The 14,219-nt window shown below is 37.5% G+C and overlaps 2 protein-coding genes and 1 pseudogene across 2 annotated transcripts; all 3 read right to left on the reverse strand.

The window, feature by feature from the left end:
* Positions 1–557: 557 nt before the first annotated feature.
* On the reverse strand, positions 558–1,946 carry LOC135129042 (glucosidase 2 subunit beta-like; annotated as a pseudogene).
* A 3,404-nt stretch (positions 1,947–5,350) lies between these two features.
* LOC135129043 (glucosidase 2 subunit beta-like) lies at positions 5,351–6,801 on the reverse strand. Its single transcript, XM_064056123.1, has 3 exons — positions 6,790–6,801; positions 6,434–6,742; positions 5,351–6,383 (listed from the first exon to the last, which is right to left on the reverse strand). The coding sequence occupies exons 2-3, from the start codon at positions 6,738–6,740 to the stop codon at positions 5,596–5,598; spliced, it is 1,095 nt and encodes a 364-aa protein (XP_063912193.1). The 5' UTR covers positions 6,741–6,742; positions 6,790–6,801; the 3' UTR covers positions 5,351–5,595.
* A 5,423-nt stretch (positions 6,802–12,224) lies between these two features.
* Positions 12,225–14,193, reverse strand: LOC135128673 (glucosidase 2 subunit beta-like). The gene is made up of 3 exons (XM_064055675.1): positions 13,664–14,193; positions 13,308–13,616; positions 12,225–13,257 (listed from the first exon to the last, which is right to left on the reverse strand). The coding sequence occupies exons 1-3, from the start codon at positions 14,142–14,144 to the stop codon at positions 12,470–12,472; spliced, it is 1,578 nt and encodes a 525-aa protein (XP_063911745.1). The 5' UTR covers positions 14,145–14,193; the 3' UTR covers positions 12,225–12,469.
* Between the last annotated feature and the right edge of the window lie 26 nt (positions 14,194–14,219).

Below are 14,219 nucleotides of genomic sequence, written 5' to 3' on the forward strand. Positions count from 1 at the left end.
AGGCAAAAAAAAACGAGGAAAAGGCGACCAAAAAGAGTAAAAAATATGAACAGACTCATAGAAGTCATAAACCACATATTATATTACATATATTTATTATGGTAATTTTAAATGTTTGTCCCATGTCAGAGCAGCCGATATTATAGTTAAAGATAAATTTTAAAATGGTATTTTACAATTGTGGTTTGAATATGTACAGAAACATGCTGTTTTTTAACACAGACTACAGACGACAGACAGACGGAAATGTGGGACCTTCACCAGAAATGAAATTATTTTATATATTATGAAATTGAAATTAATAAGTGTTTCACAATGTGTCAAAGTTTTTTTTTTTTTCAAGAGCACTCCGATCAAATTCGTACAACTTAAATCCATATGTTGAAATGGTCCATTGAAAATTCCAAAAATCATAAATTAATAGCAAATTTTAGTGTAAATAATTAAAAAAATCGGGCTATTCACGAGCCGCCACTGAACTACCACAAACACGTTCATTTCCATTCGCGCTTCGTCACTGTCATTCAAAAACCCACCAATAGAAAACAAACACACGATTTTTCTTATCTAAAGTGTTTTATTAAATAGTACTTCAATTCACAATTGATAACAGTTCTTGGTCTTACAATTATCACTGATTATCTTCCACCATACGACTAATAAACGAAAAATAAATTCATACATACTATCACTCCATAATCAGTGTCCATTAAACCGAAAGGAAATTGCTGCAGGTCGCTAGAGGAAATCCCGACAATATCAAAAGATACAAATTTAAAGATTTACAAATATCAAAATACAATTACAATTCATCATGTAAATCATCTACATCACTAGCAATTTCCCTACAAGCCGCTGGAGTAACAAACTCAAACAGATATTCACATCGATTAGGTTCAGTAACAGAAGTCACTTCATTCGTGACACCACACACAACTTTCACTTTGGAAGACCTCTGAGGACCGTTCCAGCAAGACTGGCCCTTGTCGTACAACATAGACTCATACTTATTATCCTCAGGACCATCCCAGCGGCCCCACGACCCCAACCTAGTCTCCATGGAACCGGACTTTGGCAGCTGAGTGGTCTTCTCGAACGGACACAACTTATAAATGTACTCGTGGTCGGAATAATCGAAGCATTCGCCTTGAAGAGACGCGAACTCCTCTTCAGGCCCGAAATCCTTCTCTAAATAGTCTTGGATGTTATTAATTTCGGCTTCTATGTCTCTGACGGCTCGCTCAGCGTCCGCGAACTCGTTCCTAGCGAAAGTTGCCCGATCCACGAGCTTTTGGGTCTCGTCGTCGTAGGGCAGCGGCGCCGGTTCTTCTACGGCCTCTTCAGGTTGCTCCGGCTCGTCTTCGCCTTCATCTGGTTCTTCTTCGTCTTGAGGGGCTTCTTCTTCGTCCGCTTCGTCGCCTTGGAGGTCGTCGGCTTCACTGGGGCTTTCTTCTTGGGTGACTGGGGGCTTGAAGAGACCGGCGTCCATCATTAGGTAGGGTTTGATGTTAGGCCAAGCGTCTGTGACGAATTTTTCAAGCTCTACTGCGTCTTCATTGTTGAGGAAATAGCGGGCTTCTTCCACGGAAACTGAGAAAAATTTAATTGGTTATTTTTTTAACTACTTTAAATTAACACACCTTCTCCATTTTTATCTTTGTCAAACGTTTGTCTTGTTTGTAACTCAGAAATCTCCACAAAACCGTCTTGATTGGAGTCAAACTTGACAAAAGTCTCTGTGGCTTCTTCCCTATTCTTGGCTTCTTCAACTTCCGCTTTTCTCTTCTTCTCCTCATCTTCCATTTTTCTGTAAATTTCCAGCGCCTTATTCTCAGCTGCTTCAAGCTCATCTTTGATTTGTTGCTTCTCTGTTTGACTCTCTCAACCTCCTCTTTGTTCTTTTCTAGCACCACTAGCTTCTCCTTCTTTTCTTCCTTCAGCTGCATACCTGAAAGCCCCCTTTTCGTTATAAAGCAACGACAAACCTCTACCAACCTCTTTGACTCAGCTCAGACAACAAAAAAAAAACACGAAAAAAATGGTCAAAAAAATTACAAAAAAGGAAGGTCACAAACGAAACTGTAAAAAATGCAACAAAAAACGCGATAAAATAGTCGTCAGAAAACACAACAAAAAAGGACAAAAAAGTGAGATCGAAAAAAATCTACAATAAAATATGACAAAACAAGCAACAAAAAATCGCCAGAAAAATGATAAAAGAAAAAGCGAAAAAACTACAAAAAAGACAAAAATTTGTGATTATAAGGTTACAAAAAAGCCGCCAAAAAAGGGAGAAAAAGGGAATGCAAAAGAAGACTCAAAAATGGAACAGAAGAAGACTACAAAAATTTAAAAATACAAAATGGAAGAATCGAAAACTTGAAAAACTGTAAAACTGAAACATCTGAAAATTGAGAAGTCAAAAAATTGAAAAATCCCAGCAATGAAATATGGAAGAATTGATTAATCGAAAAAACGAAATTTCAGAAATACAAAAATATAAAATTTTAAATTGAAAAATTGAAAAACCAGAGTCGAAAAACCGAGAAATAGAGAAATCGAGAATCCAAAATTTTAAAAATTGAAAAATTGGAAAATTGAATCGGAAAACTAAAAAATCGAGAAACTAAAAAATTCCTAGACTGAAACGACGAAAAATTACAAAATCGAAAATCGAAATGTCGAAAAATTGGAAAATCGAAAATTTCAAAAATCAGAACATCAAAAGATCGAAAAATCGAGAAGTCGAAATTGAAAAATTGGGGCCAAAATCGAGGACGAAAAGGACGAAAAAGGGTATTAAGGACGAAAAAGAATAATAATGACGAAAAAGGATGACAAGGACGAAAACGGACAAAAAGGACGAAAAAGACGACGAAAGACGAAAAAGGATAATAAGGACGAAAAACGAAGAAAAAGGATAATAAGGACGAGAAGGACGAAAAAGGATAATAAGGACGAAAAACGACGAAAAAGGATAAAACGGACGAAAAGGGATAATAAGGGCGAAAAAGGACGAAAAGCACGAAAACGGACGAAAAGGACGAAAAAGGACGAAAAGGACGAAGAGGACGAAAAATGACGAAAAAGGAGAATTAGGAGGAAAAAGACGAAAAAGGATAATAAGAACGAAAAAGGACGAAAAGGACATAAAAGGACGACGAAAGAGGAAGAAGGACGAAAAGGACGAAAAGACGAAAAAGGATAAAAAGGACGAAAAGTACGAAAAATGACGAGAAAGGACGAAAAATGACGAGAAAGGACGAAAAGGGCGACAATGGATAATAAGGATGAAAAAGGAGAATTAGGAGGAAAAGGACGACAAAGGATAATAAGAATGAAAAAAGATGACAAAGGACGAAAAAGACAAAAACGGAAAATAAGGACGAAAAAAGACAACAAGGACGAAAAGGACGAAAAATGACGAATAAGGACGAAAAAGACGAAAAAGGACGAAAAAGGACGAAAAAGAACGAAATGGATGATAAAGGACGATAAGGACGAAAAGGACGAAAAATAACGAATAAGGACGAAAAAGACGAAAAAGGACGAAAAGGACCAAAAAGGACGAAAAAGGGCAAAAAGGACGAAAAAGGACAACACGCACGAAAAGGACGAAAAAGGATACAAAGGACGAAAAGGACGAAAAAGGACGATAAGGACGAAAAGGACGAAAAAGGATAATAAGGACGAAAAAGGATAATAAGGACGAAAAAGGACGAAAAGGACGGAAAGGACAAAAAGGACGAAAAAGGATAAAAACGACGAAAAGGACCAAAAAGGACGGCAAAGGACGAAAAGGACGAAAAAGGATAAAAAGGACAATAAGGACGAAAACGACGAAAACGGACGAAAAAGGACGGAAAGGACAAAAAGGACGACGAAGGATGAAAAGGACGAAAAGGACCAAAAAGGGCGAAAAAGGACGAAAAAGACGAAACGGACGAAAAGGACAAAAAAGAATAAAAAGGACGACAAAGGACGAAAGGACGAAAAAGGATGACAAGTACGAAAAAGGGCGACAAAAATGAAAAAGTACGAATAAGGACGAACAAGGGCGAAAAGGACGAAAAAGCATAAAAAGGACGAAACGGACGAAAAGGGACGAGAGAGGACGAAAAGGACGAGAAAGGACGAAAAGGACGATAAGGGCGAAATGGGACGAAAAGGACGAAAAAAAAAAACAACCAAAAGGCGAAAAACTGAGAAATCGAAAATACAAAATTTAAGCGATCGAAGAATTGAAAAATCAGAAAATTGAATCGAAAAACGCAAAAATTCCCAAAGTGAAACGGCGAAAAATTGGTAAATCGAAAAATTGCAAAATCGAAAAATTCAAAAACTGTAACATCGAGAAATCAAGAAATCAAAAAATAGAAAAATAGAGAAATCGAAGTAGACCAAAATCGAAAACTGAAAAAGTTAAAAATTGAAAAATTTAAATTAAAAAAAAAAACGAAATAATGAAAAAACCCAAAACTGAAATATCGAAGTGATCAATGGAAAAGTCGAAAAATCGGAATTTTAAAAAATCGGAATCTTGAAAAATCAAAAACCTGAAAAATCAAAAAACCGAAAAATCGAAGAACTGAAAACCCAGAAATCGAGAAATGGAAAAATCTATTTTAAAAAGGTCTATAAAAATAGGAAAAAAGCGATTGAAAACAAAAAACCGACCAAAAACGGCGAAAATAGTGCTAAAACCCTCATGAAAAACAATGACAACAAAATGGTGACAAAAAAAGCAAAAACTAAGCTACGAAAAAATGTCAAAAGAAAGGACGCAAATGAAGCGAAAACAGCGACAAAAGAAATCAAGTACACAAATATGTGAAAAAAGAAGACAAAAAAACGGTGATAAAAATATGAATAGACTCAAGTCATAAACCACATATTACGCATTTTATATACGATTTATCCAGGAAAGAGGCAGTCATCAGGTTTTGGAGCGGATGAACAAAACAATTTTTATTAGCGATTTACTATCTTTATTATGCTAACTTTGCCAGTTATGAAATTATTTTATACTTACTTTTTATTTCCTAAACACCCAAGAAAGGTAGCAAGTAATGGTGCCAACATGAAGAAATTGAAATTAATAAGTGTTTCACAATGTTTCAAAGTTTTGTTACAAACCCAACAGCACTCCGATCAAATTCGTGCAACTTAAACCCATATGTTGAAATGGTCCTTTGAAAATTCCAAAAATCATAAATTAATAGCAAATTTTAGTGTAATACAAAAATCGGGCTATTCACGAGCCGCCACTGAACTACCACAAACACGTTCATTTCCATTCGCGCTTCGTCACTGTCATTCAAAAACCCACCAATAGAAAACAAACACACGATTTTTCTTATCTAAAGTGTTTTATTAAATAGTACTTCAATTCACAATTGATAACAGTTCTTGGTCTTACAATTATCACTGATTATCTTCCACCATACAACTAATAAACGAAAAATAAATTCATACATACTATCACTCCATAATCAGTGTCCATTAAACCGAAAGGAAAATGCTGCAGGTCGCTAGAGGAAATCCCGACAATATCAAAAGATACAAATTTAAAGATTTACAAATATCAAAATACAATTACAATTCATCATGTAAATCATCTACATCACTAGCAATTTCCCTACAAGCCGCTGGAGTAACAAACTCAAACAGATATTCACATCGATTAGGTTCAGTAACAGAAGTCACTTCATTCGTGACACCACACACAACTTTCACTTTGGAAGACCTCTGCGGACCGTTCCAGCAAGACTGGCCCTTGTCGTACAACATAGACTCATACTTATTATCTTCAGGACCATCCCAGCGGCCCCACGACCCCAACCTAGTCTCCATGGAACCGGACTTTGGCAGCTGAGTGGTCTTCTCAAACGGACACAACTTATAAATGTACTCGTGATCGGAATAATCGAAGCATTCGCCTTGTAGAGACGCGAACTCCTCTTCAGGCCCGAAATCCTTCTCTAAATAGTCTTGGATGTTATTAATTTCGGCTTCTATGTCTCTGACGGCTCGCTCAGCGTCCGCAAACTCGTTCCTAGCGAAAGTTGCTCGATCCACGAGCTTTTGGGTCTCGTCGTCGTAGGGTAGGGGCGCCGGTTCTTCTACGGCCTCTTCAGGTTGCTCCGGTTCGTCTTCACCTTCATCTGGTTCTTCTTCGTCTTGAGGGGCTTCTTCTTCTTCAGCTTCGTCGCCTTGGAGGTCGTCGGCTTCACTGGGGCTTTCTTCTTGGGGGACTGGGGGCTTAAAGAGACCGGCGTCCATCATTAGGTAGGGTTTGATGTTAGGCCAAGCGTCTGTGACGAATTTTTCAAGGTCTACTGCGTCTTCATTGTTGAGGAAATAGCGGGCTTCTTCCACGGAAACTGAGAAAAATTTAATTGGTTATTTTTTTAATTACTTTAAATTAACACACCTTCTCCATTTTTATCTTTGTCAAACGTCTGTCTTGTTTGTAACTCAGAAATCTCCACAAAACCGTCTTGATTGGAGTCAAACTTGACAAAAGTTTCTGTGGCTTCTTCCCTATTCTTGGCTGCTTCAGCTTCCGCTTTTCTCTTCTTCTCTTCATCTTCCATTTTTCTGTAAATTTCCAGCGCCTTATTCTCAGCTGCTTCAAGCTCATCTTTGATTTGTTGCTTCTCTGGTTTGACTCTCTCAGCCTCCTCTTTGTTCTTTTCTAGCACCACTAGCTTCTCCTTCTTTTCTTCCTTCAGCTGCATACCTGAAAGCCCCCTTTTCGTTATAAAGCAACGACAAACCTCTACCAACCTCTTTGACTCAGCTCAGACAACAAAAAAAAAACACGAAAAAAATGGTCAAAAAAATTACAAAAAAGGAAGGTCACAAACGAAACTGTAAAAAATGCAACAAAAAACGCAATAAAATAGTCGTCAGAAAACACAACAAAAAAAGACAAAAAAGTGAGATCCAAAAAAATCTACAATAAAATATGACAAAACAAGCAACAAAAAATCGCCAGAAAAATGATAAAAGAAAAAGCGAAAAAACTAAAAAAAAGACAAAAATTTGTGATTATATGGTTACAAAAAAGCCGCCAAAAAAGGGAGAAAAAGGGAATCCAAAGGAAGACTCAAAAATGGAACAGAAGAAGACTACAAAAATTTAAAAATACAAAATGGAAGAATCGAAAACTTGAAAAACTGTAAAACTGAAACATCTGAAAATTGAGAAGTCAAAAAATTGAAAAATCCCAGCAATGAAATATGGAAGAATTGATTAATCGAAAAAACGAAATTTCAGAAATACAAAAATATAAAATTTAAAATTGAAAAATTGAAAAACCAGAGTCGAAAAACCGAGAAATAGAGAAATCGAGAATCCAAAATTTTAAAAATTGAAAAATTGGAAAATTGAATCGGAAAACTGAAAAATCGAGAAACTAAAAAATTCCTAGACTGAAACGACGAAAAATTACAAAATCGAAAATCGAAATGTCGATAAATTGGAAAATCGAAAATTTCAAAAATCAGAACATCAAAAGATCGAAAAATCGAGAAGTCGAAATTGAAAAATTGGGGCCAAAATCGAGGACGAAAAGGACGAAAAAGGGTATTAAGGACGAAAAAGAATAATAATGACGAAAAAGGATAACAAGGACGAAAACGGACAAAAAGGACGAAAAAGACGACGAAAGACGAAAAAGGATAATAAGGACGAAAAACGAAGAAAAAGGATAATAAGGACGAGAAGGACGAAAAAGGATAATAAGGACGAAAAACGACGAAAAAGGATAAAACGGACGAAAAGGGATAATAAAGACGAAAAAGGACGAAAAGCACGAAAACGGACGAAAAGGACGAAAAAGGACGAAAAGGACGAAAAGGACGAAAAATGACGAAAAAGGAGAATTAGGAGGAAAAAGACGAAAAAGGATAATAAGAACGAAAAAGGACGACAAAGGACGAAAAAGGATCAAAGGACGAAAAATGACGAATAAGGACGAAAAAGACGAAAAATGACGAAAAGGACCAAAAAGGACGAAAAAGATCGAAAAGGACAACAAGGACGAAAAGGACGAAAAAGGATAAGAAGGACGAAAAGGACGAAAAGGACGAAAAAGGACGAAAAGGACAAAAAGGACCAAAAAGGATGAAAAAGAACGATAAGGACGAAAAGGACGAAAAAGGATAAGGACGAAAAGGACAAAAAGAACGAAAAAGGATAAAAAGAACAAAAAGCACCAAAAAGAACGAAAAAGGACGACAAAGGACGAAAAAGGATCAAAGGACGAAAAATGACGAATAAGGACGAAAAAGACGAAAAATGACGAAAAGGACCAAAAAGGACGAAAAAGATCGAAAAGGACAACAAGGACGAAAAGGACGAAAAAGGATAAGAAGGACGAAAAAGGACGAAAAGGACGAAAAAGGACGAAAAGGACAAAAAGGACCAAAAAGGATGAAAAAGGACGATAAGGACGAAAAGGACGAAAAAGGATAAGGACGAAAAGGACAAAAAGAACGAAAAAGGATAAAAAGAACGAAAAGCACCAAAAAGGACGAAAAAGGACGAAATGACGAAAAGGACGATAAAAGACGGAAAGGACGAAAAAGGACAATAAGGACGAAAAGGACGAAAAAGAATAATAAGGACGAAACACGACGAAAAAGGATAATAAGCACGAAAAGGACGAAAAAGGATAATAAGGACGAAAAAAGACGAAAAGGACATAAAAGGACGACGAAAGAGGAAGAAGGACGAAAAGGATGAAAAGACGAAAAAGGATAAAAAGGACGAAAAGTACGAAAAATGACGAGAAAGGACGAAAAATGACGAGAAAGGACGAAAAGGGCGACAATGGACAATAAGGATGAAAAAGGAGAATTAGGAGGAAAAGGACGACAAAGGATAATAAGAATGAAAAAAGATGACAAAGGACGAAAAAGACAAAAACGGAAAATAAGGACGAAAAAAGACAACAAGGACGAAAAGGACGAAAAATAACGAATAAGGACGAAAAAGACGAAAAAGGACGAAAAAGACCAAAAAGGACGAAAAAGGGCGAAAAGGACGAAAAAGGACAACACGCACGAAAAGGACGAAAAAGGATAATAAGGACGAAAAAGGACGAAAAGGACGAAAAGGACAAAAAGGACGAAAAAGGATAAAAACGACGAAAAGGACCAAAAAGGACGGCAAAGGACGAAAAGGACGAAAAAGGATAAAAAGGACAATAAGGACGAAAAGGACGATAAGGACGAAAAGGAGGAAAAAGGACAACAAGGACGAAAAAGGACCATCAGGACGAAAACGACGAAAACGGACGAAAAAGGACGGAAAGGACAAAAAGGACGACGAAGGATGAAAAGGACGAAAAGGACCAAAAAGGGCGAAAAAGGACGAAAAAGACGAAACGGACGAAAAGGACAAAAAAGGATAAAAAGGACGACAAAGGACGAAAGGACGAAAAAGGATGACAAGTACGAAAAAGGGCGACAAAAATGAAAAAGTACGAATAAGGACGAACAAGGGCGAAAAGGACGAAAAAGCATAAAAAGGACGAAAAGGGACGAGAGAGGACGAAAAGGACGAGAAAGGACGAAAAGGACGATAAGGGCGAAATGGGACGAAAAGGACGAAAAAAAAAAACAACCAAAAGGCGAAAAACTGAGAAATCGAAAATACAAAATTTAAGCGATCGAAGAATTGAAAAATCAGAAAATTGAATCGAAAAACGCAAAAATTCCCAAAGTGAAACGGCGAAAAATTGGTAAATCGAAAAATTGCAAAATCGAAAAATTCAAAAACTGTAACATCGAGAAATCAAGAAATCAAAAAATAGAAAAATAGAGAAATCGAAGTAGACCAAAATCGAAAACTGAAAAAGTTAAAAATTGAAAAATTTAAATTAAAAAAAAAACGAAATAATGAAAAAACCCAAAACTGAAATATCGAAGTGATCAATGGAAAAGTCGAAAAATCGGAATTTTAAAAAATCGGAATCTTGAAAAATCAAAAACCTGAAAAATCAAAAAACCGAAAAATCGAAGAACTGAAAACCCAGAAATCGAGAAATGGAAAAATCTATTTTAAAAAGGTCTATAAAAATAGGAAAAAAGCGATTGAAAACAAAAAACCGACCAAAAACGGCGAAAATAGTGCTAAAACCCTCATGAAAAACAATGACAACAAAATGGTGTCAAAAAATGTGGCAAAAAAAGCAAAAACTAAGCTACGAAAAAATGTCAAAAGAAAGGACGCAAATGAAGCGAAAACAGCGACAAAAGAAATCAAGTACACAAATATGTGAAAAAAGAAGACAAAAAAACGGTGATAAAAATATGAATAGACTCAAGTCATAAACCACATATTACGCATTTTATATACGATTTATCCAGGAAAGAGGCAGTCATCAGGTTTTGGAGCGGATGAACAAAACAATTTTTATTAGCGATTTACTATCTTTATTATGCTAACTTTGCCAGTTATGAAATTATTTTATAAAGTCGCGATCTTTTCTATAGAACCACTCCCTAGTGTAAATTTTCAAAATTTGTTTGGTGTACCTAAGTGACCTTGACGGGTTTCTGGGGGAAAACATATGTGTCAAAAATTTGACAGGTTAGATGGCCCCATTGTTAATGTAGATATTTTATTTTAATAAATAGATGAACAGAAAATACAGTCTGCACGGGATACAGTGCGGCATATTTGAGGGCAACCGAAACATTCGTGTTGTCCTAGTTTCGATTGCCATATCAACTACCGCTACCAACCGCGTTCGGCGTAAAGTACTAGATGACAGGGCTACCAACTTGACTTTTTATCGAGTGGTTCCGTAGAAATGACCGCTATAAGGAATTCACGTTCGGTAGATGTAACTAGATTTGGTAACTTTTTTTTTTAAGCTGTGTAACTGCGGACATAATTGTTCTAGTGTATAATGTATTACTGGAATGTCAGAAAGTAGGTATCAAAAATGTGACATGTAAGTAAGTAAAGGTCAAATATCGAAAATGTGATGGTTTTGTGGTAATCTGGTGAATCTATTTTTGAACCAAGGAGAAAATCGCATCCCTCTAAAAGCCCAAAGAGCAACCCGCATGTAAAATTTTGAATCTTTTCCCTTCACTAGTTTTTTTAGGAGGACAAGCTTTGATGTCATCATCATGGATCCACAATTTCACCATGGATCCGTTCTGGTATATCCATGTCTCATCCAAAAAAATGAAAAGTAAATCTTCACCACAATCACGCAATTGGAGATAGGTACCGCCTTAGAAATTTGATTCTGGCAGCTATAACGTGTTTAAAATGTGAAAAACTTCGCCTTCGGAAACCTAAATTTATACGTGTATTACGTACAATTATTTTCAAAGCCCAGTGTTTTACCTCTTACAAAACAATAACGATGATATAAAACTTAAAAACCAATTGTAGAACGGAACCAACAAAGCATGTAGGTATATAAATCTGCGCAGTCGACTTTCTGATTCTGATTATAATATTAACGGCACAAGCGCCGCTGTATCTGTATTATTTTAAAATTCGAAAAACACTCGACAACACTAGCGAACTTTACGGAGAATATTTCAGCCACTGTTTCCGTTTTACCCAATTTTTTGAAAACCACGAAATATTTCTTGTTTCTTTTCCTTTAAAATGAGCTTTCTCGTGATTACTTTTATGGAAATTGTTTCCATGCTGTATTTAAGGATTTTCTTGAAACGAAACGTGTTGAAATTAGAAAAACTTCGGTTTTTTTTGCACACAATTCAGATTTGACATTTGAATTAGAAAATTAGACAGTTGATGCCAATCTTAAATTTCTAGTGATCTTAAGATTGCAACTTAACCACAGAAAAGTTTCTGTCAGTTACTTCTACCGAACGTGAATGCTTATTACTGTACTTACTTTTTATTTCCTAAACACCGAAGAAAGGTAGCACACAGGGTAGCAAGTAATGGTGCCAACATGAAGAAATTGAAATTAATGTGTTTCACAATGTTTCAAAGTTTTGTTACAAACCCAACAGCACTCCGATCAAATTCGTGCAACTTAAACCCATATGTTGAAATGGTCCTTTGAAAATTCCAAAAATCATAAATTAATAGCAAATTTTAGTGTAATACAAAAATCGGGCTATTCACGAGCCGCCACTGAACTACCACAAACACGTTCATTTCCATTCGCGCTTCGTTACTGTCATTCAAAAACCCACCAATAGAAAACAAACACACGATTTTTCTTATCTAAAGTGTTTTATTAAATAGTACTTCAATTCACAATTGATAACAGTTCTTGGTCTTACAATTATCACTGATTATCTTCCACCATACGACTAATAAACGAAAAATAAATTCATACATACTATCACTCCATAATCAGTGTCCATTAAACCGAAAGGAAAATGCTGCAGGTCGCTAGAGGAAATCCCGACAATATCAAAAGATACAAATTTAAAGATTTACAAATATCAAAATACAATTACAATTCATCATGTAAATCATCTACATCACTAGCAATTTCCCTACAAGCCGCTGGAGTAACAAACTCAAACAGATATTCACATCGATTAGGTTCAGTAACAGAAGTCACTTCATTCGTGACACCACACACAACTTTCACTTTGGAAGACCTCTGAGGACCGTTCCAGCAAGACTGGCCCTTGTCGTACAACATAGACTCATACTTATTATCCTCAGGACCATCCCAGCGGCCCCACGACCCCAACCTAGTCTCCATGGAGCCGGACTTTGGCAGCTGAGTGGTCTTCTCGAACGGACACAACTTATAAATGTACTCGTGGTCGGAATAATCGAAGCATTCGCCTTGAAGAGACGCGAACTCCTCTTCAGGCCCGAAATCCTTCTCCAGGTAGTCTTGGATGTTATTAATTTCGGCTTCTATGTCTCTGACGGCTCGCTCAGCGTCCGCAAACTCGTTCCTAGCGAAAGTTGCTCGATCCACGAGCTTTTGGGTCTCGTCGTCGTAGGGCAGCGGCGCCGGTTCTTCTACAGCCTCTTCAGGTTGCTCCGGTTCGTCTTCGCCTTCATCTGGTTCTTCTTCGTCTTGAGGGGCTTCTTCTTCGTCCGCTTCGTCGCCTTGGAGGTCGTCGGCTTCACTGGGGCTTTCTTCTTGGGGGACTGGGGGCTTGAAGAGACCGGCGTCCATCATTAGGTAGGGTTTGATGTTAGGCCAAGCGTCTGTGACGAATTTTTCAAGCTCTACTGCGTCTTCATTGTTGAGGAAATAGCGGGCTTCTTCCACGGAAACTGAGAAAAATTTAATTGGTTATTTTTTTAATTACTTTAAATTAACACACCTTCTCCATTTTTATCTTTGTCAAACGTTTGTCTTGTTTGTAACTCAGAAATCTCCACAAAACCGTCTTGGTTGGAGTCAAACTTGACAAAAGTCTCTGTGGCTTCTTCCCTATTCTTGGCTGCTTCAGCTTCCGCTTTTCTCTTCTTCTCTTCATCTTCCATTTTTCTGTAAATTTCCAGCGCCTTATTCTCAGCTGCTTCAAGCTCATCTTTGATTTGTTGCTTCTCTTGTTTGACTCTCTCAGCCTCCTCTTTGTTCTTTTCTAGCACCACTAGCTTCTCCTTCTTTTCTTCCTTCAGCTGCATACCTGAAAGCCCCCTTTTCGTTACAAAGCAACGACAAACCTCAACCAACCTCTTTGACTCAGCTCAGCTTTCAGATGCTTCCCGGCTTTGACCAACTCCGCCATCCTCTGCGCCTCCTCCCTCGCATGTCGCCCCAACTGCATGCAAATATTGGGGCACGTGATCGTATTTCTGGCGTACTCGTCGCTGCCGTCGCAGCAGTCGCACACGCCGTCGTTCACCCGACTGGAGGCCAAGTTCATGGGTTTATGCCCAGCGTTGGTACAGTGGAAAATCCCGTGGGGACAGGCCGACGTCCCCGGCTCGTCGCTCCCGTCGGGACAGTCGCAATAATCGTCGTTCACCTGGACGAAGGGTATCGTTTTACTGTTATCAAAACATAAAAAATTTCGCTCTGGATTGTATAAAGACGCTCTTGATAAAGACACACCGCGCGGTCTCGGGACTTCGGAAGTACATATTACGCTTAAAATTACGCTGGAACTTAAGAATAAAGAAGAAAATTTAAAATTTCTCGCGAATAACTCCATCACGCTCTTGTCACACCGGCACGAATTGCTGCTGGAAAAACATGCGCGTAGGGAAAAGACACGTCAGTAGTTGGT

Source organism: Zophobas morio, unplaced genomic scaffold (genome assembly GCF_036711695.1).
Source record: "Zophobas morio isolate AGI-343-1 ecotype UQ-CSIRO unplaced genomic scaffold, CSIRO_AGI_Zmor_V1 ptg000014l, whole genome shotgun sequence".
Classification (NCBI taxonomy): domain Eukaryota; kingdom Metazoa; phylum Arthropoda; class Insecta; order Coleoptera; family Tenebrionidae; genus Zophobas; species Zophobas morio.

Bases quoted from the DNA above. Each gene is read 5' to 3' on its own strand.
- LOC135129043 (XM_064056123.1), bottom strand. From the start codon at position 6,740: ATGCAGCTGAAGGAAGAAAAGAAGGAGAAGCTAGTGGTGCTAGAAAAG. The intron at 6,384-6,433 runs GTGTGTTAATTT...AATTTTTCTCAG, and splicing joins CAAAGATAAAAATGGAGAAG to TTTCCGTGGAAGAAGCCCGC.
- LOC135128673 (XM_064055675.1), bottom strand. From the start codon at position 14,144: ATGGAGTTATTCGCGAGAAATTTTAAATTTTCTTCTTTATTCTTAAGT. The intron at 13,617-13,663 runs GTTGGTTGAGGT...GGGGGCTTTCAG, and splicing joins AGCTGAGCTGAGTCAAAGAG to GTATGCAGCTGAAGGAAGAA. The intron at 13,258-13,307 runs GTGTGTTAATTT...AATTTTTCTCAG, and splicing joins CAAAGATAAAAATGGAGAAG to TTTCCGTGGAAGAAGCCCGC.